Raw genomic sequence first — 12,922 nt, forward strand, 5'->3', positions numbered from 1 at the left:
TGGTAACACCGAGACGGCTCGTCCTCAGAGGTCTGACGGAGATTGTGAGGTGGTATCACACCATGGCTGAGAAGGAAGCTGGCGCCCAACCGCCGTGGCTCATACGCCAGCTGACAATGACCGTGGGGCACGACGGATCTCTTCACTTCTCTCGGCCTATTTCATCTGGAAAGTGCAGTGTCAGTGAGAGCTCTCTGAAAAGGTGAAAAGTGTCAGCGAGTACAATACTCAGCCAGCAGCCAGCACAGGGTAGCACTTCAGTACGCGGTAGCCCCTGTGTACTGTCATCTCCCTGCTACTTCTGCACAGCGTGCCAGGAACCAGGCTGCCCCCTGACCACACGAGGGAAGAAAATCAACACAACCGGGCATTACACAACCTAAAGTGAACTTACTTAAAAATCAACAGCTGTTTTAGAGCAACCGACGGCTTGTTTGAGCCACCCACGCTGTTAACAAAAGGATGAAATGAAGCCACACTCTCAGTTTTGGCCTGTCCATCACACGTTTCAGTGAAGTACTTAAAAAACCATCTTGTTAGGCTGCACTCCAAGCTGTACGTTTGCAGAGAGCTTTAGAAAGGCTAACATCTGAACAGAACAACTGAACTCAGTTTTCTTAAAGGATTTTTTATTCTACAAGAAATTGGTGCAATTCTGCAGAACCAGCTGTTGATTTAGAGAAATTTTTTCTTTTCAAAAGTAAATGAAAAACCTTTTGAATTATTTATATATTAACTTGTTTAATTTTTGAAAACAATAGTCATAGGGTTCGCTTTGTCCTATTTAACTATAAATGTTACACATGTACAAACCAAAACAAAACACAGATAGAACAGAGGTGTGTCATCTTTCAAATAAAATTGCTCTTCAGTCCACTGTATTTCTCAGGTTGATTAACATCAAGCCCTAGATGAAACTTTTGACCCACAAACCATTTGTTTCTTTAATAGAAAAAAAGAAATGCTTAGAGTACTAACAAAGTAATATCTTAAAATGTATCTTCACACAGCTGAAATTTTAATATGAACTTGTATATACCAAGCCACGGCCATTATTTATTCTAGTTTAAAAATATATACAACTATGATGTTCAAATACACATTCTGAGCCATTAGATCCAAACAATTATTTGGGAAATTCAAACTGCTGCAACAAGTTACGAAAGAATTAAAGAAAAAAGATGAGCTACGAATTATATAGTTGGAGAAAAAAAAACCCGGCTGTTTAGCATTTTTGTCTGGATGGATATGTACTTTCTGATTTATACAGACATACTCAATTGAGTACAGACAGCCATCAAAATTTGATGAGTTACAAAGGGACCAGACTAAGCTCACATCATTTTCTAAAGCAGGTTAACAATGGTGATTTCAAGAACTTTAATATACCTCAACAGTTTCACCAAAAATGACTTGTGGTGATAGTCTAATATCATCAATGTTAAGAGGCACAAGTAAACGAGGGCACTACCTAAGCCCAACCTGGCAAGACCTACATCTGACTGTTTAGTCATGGTGCAATTATCTAAACACAAGGGCACAGGTCAGCACACCTGACGCACACATCCGTGCTGATCAGCCACACGAACATTAGTGCTGAAAACCTTCAAGGCTAAATATAAAGGGACACTTATGAAGCTGCAGGATAACTCCAGTACAAGAACCTAGATAGGTAAACCTGGAAAATCTTAAACTTTACTTCTAAACTCACTGACAAATGTTGTTTAAGAGTAGCTATTTGGTCTTCGAAAATCCTAAAATCAAAACTGAAAACAGGTTCACGCTTTGCTATGCTGTGGCATCTGAAATCAGCAGGCATGACAACTTGAATTTGTTTTGCTCTTACATGCAGAAGTGTATATATGCATTTTAAGACAGCTCAGAGGTAAGAGTTAAGTTCCAGTCAGCAGAATGGTTTTGTGACTAGAATAGCTATCCAATCAGTGTTCTGCGGTATCATGTATCAGTCACTGTAGAGACAGTCTGGCTAGTACTTATCACCTTTGGGTGGAGAAGGGAGGCACAAAAACAGTTGTTAACATCTTTTTTTTTTTTTAAATCAGTAGAAAAGCTTTACATATATATATAATTTTGCATCATCTTGTATTCTATTCTAGAATACTTGGAACAAAAATCTTATTTCAATCAGCTCAATTCATACACTTTGTAAGATACCAACGGAGTCTACTAACAGTATGTGGAATACAGACTATTTAATTCTCATTCAGTAAAGATTATCAAACAGGAAACACACACAGCATCCTAAATTTTAAAGTCACTTCAGGGTTGCTAACCGGACATTACAGAAATAAAATGTGCAAGACAAAAACAAACAATAAAAGAAATTAACTTCTCAGTGCATCGCAGCCACGAGGGTACAAAGGACAGCACTTCCCTGACACACACAGCTGTCGGTGTCAGCTGGGATCAAAGTCGTGGAAGGGCAAGAACCGGCTGCTTCAAATGTCAGAAATTAAACAGACCACCTTTTTCCTTGTGAAAGTACTGGAAACGCAGAGAGTGCAGAAAACTCACTGAAGACTTTCCTACTTCACTTGCTCCCACTGTGATGTCTTCAATCATCCTCTATCCACGTCACCTGTTACAAGTGTCTGATTTTTTTTTTTTTTTTAGGCCTGTGTAAATTTTGCTACCGAAACATACTGTTTTCTGTGTGGCTAGAGTGCCCTCATGAAGAAAAAAAAACACAGCATATGGTTATAAATCATAGAATAAACTCAAAAAACAAAATCTGACATTTTCCAAGCTAATGAGAAATAAATTATACCATGATGTATCAATTAAAAGTTGCACCAATAGTAACTAACATTTCCATGGTAGATTTTTCCCCCCATAAAATTAAACGATACAGGATATAGCTTGGGCTATAGTTAATCACATGTGGTTTTCTTAAAAACAAAACTTTATTCACTATAAACATAAAAGGCAGCTTTCTTCCTCCCTAACACGTGTAGACATTAAACCTCAGGTTTTTTTAAAATACCAACTACCTATAAGAAAAATACTTTTAAATGATTAAAAGGAATCAAAATACCAAAGTTTAGTGTGTGAAGAGCAGATATAAACAACCAAGAAGAAAGTTGATCATTGGTGTTCAATATTTAAAATGAAAAGCCCAAAGTAAGTTCCAGAGTTTTCCCACCTTTACAGATAAAAGAAGGTGTCCTTCCCACAGCGTGGGGATACGCATCGCAATCCCTCCCAACAAGTGTGTGATGGAGTTCGCGAACACTGCCCCTTGAGTTCTGCAGTACCTAGCCGAGAGGACCACCCACAGCGCCCAGGCGTGGTTAGGATCCGACCCGCGTCGTGGTGGTCCTCTTATCCGAGAAAAAGCTTTTCAGAAGAAACACCTGCCCTATGCTAACCACCAGAAGAATGAGCGCTTCTCCCACCGACCAGTAGGCCACTCTCGTATTTAGATCCTCCGCTCGGCTTCGGCCTTGGGCTTCTCTCAAACGGAAGTGAGTCTGATAGTCGATGACAGACTTCAGGGCTTCGTGGATTGAGACACAGGCAGACTCCATCTAGAGAGAAAGAGCTCCGTGAGTGTGGGCAGTCCTGCCCCGCACCCCCTCGCATTTCCGCCTTCCCTCCCGTGTGCTCTCAGTGCCTCGTCGCTCGGCACGCACTCGGCTGGCACCCGCGCATTCCCTCATCTGTCAGACGGCCTGGAGATGCAGCCCTCGTACTCATTCCCGACAGACACTGCTGAGGCCAGAAATCCCAGAGGCGCTGCGTCCCACACCGGGGCTCCCAGGCGAGGCACCAGCAGGTGAGAGGTGGAACTCAGAGCCGAGAGCAGCAGAAACAACTATCAGCGAAGGCCTTCTAGGAAGAACCAGGAGGAAACAAATGGCCACAAAGTTCACCAATAATGACTAGAAGTCGAAGGCCAAATAGTAACAAAAATAAACATGGCATGAGACAAGTTGAATTAGCTGGTTATCTCAAGTATTCTGAAAACACCCTTAATATTATTTATCAAAACACATGGCTAGCTGTTGAACCCGAATGTAACACTCAGAACAGAAACACCTCCTCGTGCCAGAAAACCAGGCCGAGGCACAAGCGCCCCCGGGGTCAGGTTCTGGTCTCTGGGCACCTTCTTTCCACACCTTACTCTGTGCCTTCACTATCCGCCTGCTCTGAGAAAGGTTAAGTGTCCAGTTTTTTACACAGCAGAGTTGAATGTCTTCCCAATGCTGAAAACATAATCCCAGTGAAATACGTGCTTTATTGTTCTATCACAAATCATGAATTAATTTTAAAAAACAAATGAGTTTGTCTGAATTTTAATTAAAGTATAGACATTAGGAAATAATTTAAACATTTAAGTTCTACCAAAGTAAGCATGAAAGAAGTAATTTTAAGAATATTCAATTGCAGGGGCTGGTGCTGTGGCTTAGCGGCCACCTGCAGTGGTGGCATCCCATATGGGTGGTTGTTCAAGTCCCAGCAGCTCCATTTTCCTTCTTTCTTTCTTTCTTTTTTTCTTTTTGACAGGCAGAGTGGACAGTGAGAGAGAAAAACAGAGAGAAAGGTCTTCCTTTTCTGTTGGTTCACCCTCCAATGGCTGCTGTGGCCGGCGCACCGCGCTGATCTGAAGCCAGGAGCCAGGTACTTCTGGTCTCCCATGCAGGTGCAGGGCCCAAGCACTTGGGCTATCCTCCACTGCACTCCCTGGCCACAGCAGAGAGCTGGCCTGGAAGAGGGGCAACTGGGACAGAATCCGGTCCCCCAACCGGGACTAGAACCCGGTGTGCCAGTGCCGCAAGGCGGAGGATTAGCCTATTGAGCCACGGCGCCGGCCAGCAGCTCCATTTCCAATCCAGCTCTCTGCTGTGGCCTGGGATAGCAGCAGAAGATGGCCCAAGTCCTTGGGCCCCTGCACCCTCGTGGGAGACCTGGAAGAAGCTCCTGGTTCCTGGCTTTGGATCGGCGCAGCTCCGGCCATTGCAGCCAACTGGGGAGTGAACCAGCCGATGGAAGACCTCTTTCTCTGCCTCTCTCTGTGTAACTCTTTCCAATAAATAAGTAAATAAATCTTTAAAAAAAATAGAATATTCAATTACAAATGTTTTTTATAAATGTGGGAGACTGGGTCAACAAACTGAATTTACCTATTAGAAAACCCAAGTGTTTCCATGGCTCTTGTTCTGCTTAGGCCCCTATGAAGGAAAGATCAGCAAAACTCCACTGAAGTGCATCCTCTCAAACTGTGAAGAGGCTGGAGAGAGCTGCTTCCGGCATTTCTTTTCTGCGTATTCTCGACACAGCGTGAGGGCCCAGGGATTCTACTAAGAATGTGTAAAACCAAGGAGTAACGCAACTCCAGAATGGTAAGGACTCCTTGTAGTCCATGGCATATGACTTAACAATTGGTGTGGGGCTGGTGCTGTGGCACAGCTGGTTACGCTGCTGCCCATGACACTGGCATCCCACGTTGGCACCAGTTCAAGTCCTAGCCACTCCATTTCCAATCCAGCTCCCTGTAAGGGCTTGGGGAAGCAGCAGAAGATGGCCCAAGTGCTTGGGCGCCCACACACACAGGAAGACTCAGATGAAGCGCTTGGCTCCTGGCTTCCGCCTCGCCTAACCTGGCCACTGCAGCCCTTTGGGGAGCGAACCAGTGGACGGAAGATCTCTCTCTCTTTCAAAAAATAAAATTTAAAAAAGAAAAAAAGAACTGGTAGATTAGAGAAAACACAGAACTCAAGGGACTACTTACTTGGATTCATATAATTTCTGAGATGTGGTGTTTTTTCTTTTTAACTTTTGAAGTATAAATGTCCAGATATTTTCAAATGTTCAAAGACCAGTATGATGAGTTTCTATTATAAACACATGGCTAACTTTATTTCATCTATATTCCCCCACCCATTTTCCCCAATTATTTTCTTTTTAAAGATTGCAATTTACTTATTTGAAAGGCAGAATTACAGAGCGGCAGAGGAAGACAGACAGAGAGAGGTCCTCCATCCACTGTTCACTCCTCAAATGGCTGCAACAGCTGGAGCTGGGCCGATCCAAAGTCAGGAGCCTGGAGCTTCCTCTGGGTCTCCCATGTGGGTGCAGGAGCCCGAGGACTTGGGCCATCCTCTGCTGCTTTCCCAGGCACATTAGCAGGGAGCTGGACTGGAAGTGGAGCAGCCAGGACACGAACCAGCGCCCATATGGATCGCTAGCACTGCAGGCGGCGGCTTTACCTGCTACATTACAGCACCGGCCCCTCCCCAATTATTTTAAAACAAATCCCAGGTATTTTGTCCTTTTAGCTTCAAATACTTTTATACTTTTTCCCCAAGGTTAACATTTTAAAAGATTAACCCCAACAGCATAAGTAGCACAACAAAGCTGCCGTTCCCACGGTTGTCCTCAACCTCTGGCTTTCCTGCCTGCATCCTCCCCCCTCTAGCAGCGGCAGCTAGAGACCTGATGGGATTCAGGAGTCCTGTTTCCATGGGAACACCTCCAATCAGTACTGCACTTCCCACCACAAGGCACACATCGTCCAGTTATCTATCGCTCCATTTGTCAATCATCACGTGACATCAGGCTGACCAGTCCATTACAAAGTTCCCCACTATACCCATGGTTTTATTACTATTAACAGGTAAAAAAATGATCATAGTAAAACTATCATCTATTCTGCATTTACCAACTGGTAGGTTTTTCCATGAACAGCTGCTTTATAAGTACTCCTACTACGTGAAGGGCTGTCCTCCTTTTTGCAAACAGAACACGCAGTCTAAGACAAGACAGGAAATGTGCTATGAGCAAATGGGGTGGCCTTGCTGCTCTACAGCACTGAGGTTTTCAGAGCAAGCCACCTTCTTCCACACAAGTCAAAAGCCAGAAGAAATGGATACAGGTTAAGTGCCCAACAGTGGCCCCAGAGAAAAACCATTTTACAAAGCAAAGCCCCTCTCACACAGGATCCTAACACACAGAGAACTTTCTACAAATGAGACAACTGTTTTGCTATCTTTAATGGCCTCTTATCTTCGTGACTTTGGCCAAGAGAAATGGAAGCTGGGAACACTGAAATGTGAGTTCACGGCTTTCACAAGTCGGTGGTAAGTAATCGCTTCTGATGTCTTACTGAGGATCTTTCCAATATAATCTAGGCTCCTTTTATATTTGAACTAGAAACAAAACAGCCCTTCTCATCACCCAGGCTGTATCTAGATACCAGTTCTCCACTTCTTTCACTATCTTTCTCATACAAACCTCCTCTTTGAAACAAAATCCAATTTAGCTTTCCTAACCAATTTTGTGAGATACATTAGCACCAACCTTTAACTGGACAGTGAGAGAGAAAGACAGAGAGAAAGGTTTTCCTTTTCTGTTGGTTCACCCTCCAATGGCTGCTGCGGCCAGTGCACCGCACTGATCCGAAGGCAGGAGCCAGGTGCTTCTCCTGGTCTCCCATGGGGTGCAGGGCCCAAGCACTTGGGCCATCCTCCACTGCACTCCCTGGCCACAGCAGAGAGCTGGCCTGGAAGAGGGGCAACCGGGACAGAACTGGCGTCCCGACCGGGACTAGAACCCAGTGTGCCGGCGCCGCAGGTGGAGGATTAGCCTAGTGAGCCGCGGCGCCGGCCTTTTTAACACAGACTTTTAAGTCACAGTGAGAACTAGAGTGGCTGCAGCCCGAGTGACACTAGGAGCGGGTGGGAAGACCGCCACGTATGTAGCGTGTTCACACGCTGGGTGAGCAGCGCTCTGCTTCCAGTCCCAGCACCCAGCCTGGCAAGGCAGCAGCGCGCCTCCCCGGGTACAGAAGCTGCCTCAGAGCTCGGCCTTCCGACCTGTAGCCTGGAGGCTTCCACCCTAGCGCCCACCTCCTACTTGACGCTGCCTACTCTGTGCTTCAGAGCCCTCAAAGCCTTTGCACGGTGTCTTCTCTACGCGAGCCTGAAGCTCTCGAGCACAGCCCTAACCTTCTGCAAGACCTGGGACGGGCTGTAACGCAGCGTTCAAGTCTCAGAATTCTGTGCTCACCACTGAGTTTTATGCCAACAACATTTATATTGTATCTATACTTGCCTGGGTAAGCGCACTGACTCGGTTCTCACTAGGAAACAGAGGTGGGTCTTCTCCCACTTGGAAATCGAAATACACGGTTTTGTGTGTGAAGGTGGAAAACTCGTTGCTGAAGCAGAATTTGTACGTCCCGTTTCTGGAGGCCGTGAAGGTGAAGCTGTCGTACTGCTTCTTCATCTCCTTGTACAGCACTTTGCCATCAGGGTCCTCCAGGCGGCAGTCCACATCGTAGTGCCCGCCGGTGATCACCTGCGAGGGTGTCGGAAAAAGACAGACCACCGTCACTACCACGTGTGAGGAACTCACAGAGTCTCCTGTTAAGATGGCAACTAAGATACGTGCAAAGACTTTCACGGCCACAGACATTCAACATTTTTGATTTTTCACCAGCAGATCAAACTTGGGAGGCAGATTTCAGTTCAACTAAAGCTTCGTAGAAACCAGACAGGTTTCCCCTGACAGGAGAGAAGGAACGTTTATCCACCTGGAACTGGTCAGACAACTCCGCTGGTGAATGCAGGCCGTGACATCACCTGGCTGAGAAAGAGGTGACGAGGAAGTGCCCCGGCGGCAGGACCGCACCGCCACGACGGCAGGTGGCACAAGCTTGCTCTTCCCGAGTTCTTGGGGCCCACACTGACAATCGCTGTCAGCAGACCTCTGGACTTCAGAGAAGAATGCGTTACTGTGTGACCTCTTGTCACTTAAAGAGAGGTAATGACTAACTGAATTGTGTTACCAGAGCATTTAAATAACGAAATGAAGTATAATTATGCATTTAGGAAACTGGAAAAGGTAAATATTGATACACAGATAAAACACTGACATTAAAAAAAAGTCTTATCAATTAGCATTTACTGCTTCCTGAAAAGTCAGTAACCTTTCTCCAGGAGAAAATAATCACTCCATTTTGACACACCCGATTACTCACACTTGGACACTGAACTTTGAATATTCAAATACATACACACAAACCGAGCGGGACCAAAACTGCTCATCACCTCAATTCTCTTTCATCCCGTGCCAAAACAAGTATAGGGCACCTCACGTGAGTTCCAGAAGGGGAGTCAACTGAAACTCTGTGTCCCTGCCGTCCAAACGAGCAGGGATCCCATCCTGCCTCTCCCAGTCCACCCACTCCTCCCACTCCTGATCTACAACCCAGATGGGACTACACACAAACCCCGCAGCGGCCTTCACACGACCAGCACTCCTCTCCTCCGGCCCAGGGCTTCTCAACCTCAGCACTATGCCCACTTGAGCTGGACAGCCCTGCTGGGAGGGCCTGTGCTGACCTGTGCACAGTGCCGTGTTTAGCGGCTCTCCACCCCTCCCCCACAGCACGCCAAACATCTCCTGGCGGTGACGGGGGTGGAGGGGCACAGGGGACCTCATCAGTCCTCACCCCCGAGTCACTCAGTCCTCTCTGAAAACCTTCTGATGACCCACTATGGCCTACGGAAGAGCCCAGGCCAGTTAACCCCACGCCACTGGGGTGCCCTCAGTACCTCTGCTGTTCACAACCTGGCGCACGCTGTGGCCTCAAATACCAAACTCCTGGCAGGTCTCTGAGCCAGCGTTCGTCTACACCTGGCTCACAGTGGGGAGTGGGGGTGCCAAAGAACCACAGACTCACCCTGATCACAGGACAACGCTTACAAACCCGCCACCCACCACAGGGAAGGAACGAGGTGCAGAACCGCACCGCCAGAGAGGCCTGGGGAGGGCAGCTGTGGGCTCCTTGGTCGTCCCTGTGATGTCTGGCCAGAGCCATTCCCTCTCAGACTAGGAATCACCCAACACACAAAGAACACCCCAGAACCAGGGGTCCAAAGGTGTCTTGGCTGAGTGCTTAAACACTTGCAGTTACATCACCATATTCCTGCTCCGTAGCCTGTCTCAGCAGCAGAGCCCGTGGCGGGCAGGGGCAGGATCTCACGGACACCAGGCACAACTCATCAGTCTTGCTGGGATGAGTAGTGTCCACAAACTCCCCGAGGTCCTCCGACTGCCACTGTGCCTTGCATTTCTGAGTCAACTGGCAACTCTGGCAGCAGAGCTCGGGTTGACTTCAAGCCTGCCGGAGCTCACGCACACCCGTGTGCCTCACTTCAAGCCTGCCAGGGCTCACGCACACCCGTGCGCCTCACTTCAAGCCTGCCAGGGCTCACGCACACCCGTGTGCCTCACTTCAAGCCTGCCGGAGCTCACGCACACCCGTGCGCCTCACTTCAAGCCTGCTGTAGCTCACACACACCCGTGCGCCTCACTTCAAGCCTGCCAGGGCTCACGCACACCCGTGTGCCTCACTTCAAGCCTGCCGGAGCTCACACACACCCGTGCGCCTCACTTCAAGCCTGCCGGAGCTCACGCACACCCATGTGCCTCACTTCAAGCCTGCCAGGGCTCACGCACACCCGTGCGCCTCACTTCAAGCCTGCCGGAGCTCACGCACACCCGTGCACCTCACTTCAAGCCTGCCGGAGCTCACACACGCCCATGCGCCTCACTTCAAGCCTGCTGTAGCTCACACACACCCGTGCGCCTCACTTCAAGCCTGCCGGAGCTCACACACACCCGTGCGCCTCACTTCAAGCATGCCAGGGCTCACGCACACCCGTGCGCCTCACTTCAAGCATGCCAGGGCTCACGCACACCCATGAGCCTCACTTCAAGCCTGCCAGGGCTCACACACACCCATGCGCCTCACTTCAAGCCCGCCAGAGCTCACACACACCCGTGTGCCTCTGGTGCCTCTTCCTCCCGCCCCGGGCGCCGTGCAGGGCGACCCCCGTTGGTCCTTGCAGGCTGAGCGCCACCACCGCCTGGCAGCACTGTACCCACTGGATGCGCGCACTGCTGCATTCAACACGGTACAGCACATGTGCCAGGCAGGCTCCCGAGGCCATGGCCAGGCCACACCTTCGGGATGTAGCAGAAGGAGGTGCTCAGCGAGGATTAACGAGTCTGCACACTGACTCTGCTACTCGCCAGCTGGTGACCTCGGGTCTTGGCCTGTCTAAGCCTCAGTTCCATCAGCAAACGGGAAGGAAGGACTGCACCCGCTTCATATAAAACTTTCCTAAAAACTAGCCAATCTACCTGAAAGGCTGGGCCAACTGTCTACACGTGCGCAGCTGCTGTAGTGCGCGGAGCAGGAAGTGCAGCGTGGGCACCCATGACCAAGACCTGCAGAAGTGGTCACCGCGTCTCACGCCCCACCAAGTCCTGTGGGCGGCTACTCCGTCTCTCCAACCCTCCCTCTGTCCTCCTTCCCCACGGCCGCCACCCTCGGCTACGCCACCACCATTCTCTGCCTGGGCCACCCAGTGACCTCCTGACCAGTCTTCCCCACCCACCACACCTCACCGCACAAGGTGTCCCCCTGGACAACTCTCTGATGGCTTCCGGCGCTGTCGGGACAAACCAAATCCTTAAGTGGCCAGCAAGGCACTACCTGGCCGGGCCCTGCTGGCCTCTTCCCGGCTCCTCATCCGCAGTCCCCTGGACGCCGTCAGGGTCCTCCTGCTCCGTGTGTCAACCACGGGTCAGCCTCCCTCCTCCCTTACCAAGGCCTCTATCAACCATCCTTCTTATTTTAAAAAAAATTTCAGTTATTTATTTGAAAGGCAAAGTGACACCGAGAGAGGAATAGACAGACAACCCGCCCAAAAAGCCAAAATGGCCTGGACTGGGCCAAGCCGAAGCCAGGGGACTGGACCTTCATCTGGGTCTCCCGCAGGGGCGTCGGACTCCAGCAGGAAGCGGGACGGGACGCCGGCCGGGCACAGGCAGCACACCCTCGGCGCCCCACGCCGGACCCTGCACATCACCCTCCGCTCCGAGAGGAGGCCCTCAGGGACCCCGTGGCCCGACCAGACCCCGGGTACCGCTCCGCGAGCTCGGCTCTGGCGGCTGCATCACCGGCACTCGGAGGAGCCTAAGAGAGGCCAGCAGGAAACCACGTGCCGCTAAGCCAGTGTCCACTCCACGGAGGCCCGAGGCTCAGGAGGGGGCGCCCTCTACGCCCCCTTCGGCAGGCGCTCGCGCCGGGCACTCCTCCAGCGCCAGGAGCCGTACTGACCCCTGACCGGACCGGGGCAGCCCTGCCACGCTGGGGACGCGCAGGTGCGCTCGCGGGGCGGGTGGACACTGGCCACGGGGGGAGGAGCGGCTTTTAGGAGGACTGCTGTCCTTTGGATAAAGCAACTGTTTCCGAAGAGGGGCTTCCCCGCAGTCCACGCGTCTCGGCACGCGCGAGGCTGGCAAGGGGACGCCGGCGGCCCGCAGGCCCGCGCTACCTGGAACTCCAGGGTGCACTTGGTGCCCTGGGCGATGTCCTCGTAGAAGCACTGCTTGGCGTTGTCCGGCAGCTCGAAGGTGATCTCCGAGGCGCCGCCGGGCCCCGGCACCAGCAGCAGCAGCAGCGGCAGCAGCAGCAGCGGCGGCGGCGGCGCCGGCAGCCGGCAGCCCCAGCGGCGCGGCGCGGACCCAGGCCGCGGCATCCCGACACGGCGGTGGCCTCGACGGAGTCGGCGCTGCTCGGCTCCCCGCCGCGGCAGGCTGCGGGCCGTTCCAGGCGCAGGGCAGGCCGCTCCGGGCCCCGGGTGCGGGGAGTCGCCGCCGGGGTTCGACGAGGGGCGTCGAGCGGCCGGGGCCAGGAACCGGGCACGACCAGGGAGCTGAGAGAGGACCGGCAGCCAACAAGCGGAAAGGGCCCGAGCTAGCCGGAAGTGAGGGTGCGCGGGGGCGGGAAGGGGCGGGGCCGGAGGCACCTGCTCCAGCGACCCGGATGTGCTCGCCTCAGGCGGGAGGTGTCGTCGAGTGTACGTGGAAGACCGCGAAGCGTCGA

General features: G+C 50.9%; 1 protein-coding gene across 1 annotated transcript; it reads right to left on the reverse strand.

Moving 5' to 3' along the window:
* Positions 1–612: 612 nt before the first annotated feature.
* On the reverse strand, positions 613–12,575 carry TMED7 (transmembrane p24 trafficking protein 7). The gene is given in 3 exon segments (NM_001204345.1): positions 613–3,548; positions 8,074–8,319; positions 12,372–12,575. Coding segments are annotated over 3 exon segments (687 nt in total). The 3' UTR covers positions 613–3,311.
* Between the last annotated feature and the right edge of the window lie 347 nt (positions 12,576–12,922).

The sequence above is a fragment of the Oryctolagus cuniculus genome, chromosome 6 (genome assembly GCF_964237555.1).
Source record: "Oryctolagus cuniculus chromosome 6, mOryCun1.1, whole genome shotgun sequence".
NCBI lineage: Eukaryota > Metazoa > Chordata > Mammalia > Lagomorpha > Leporidae > Oryctolagus > Oryctolagus cuniculus.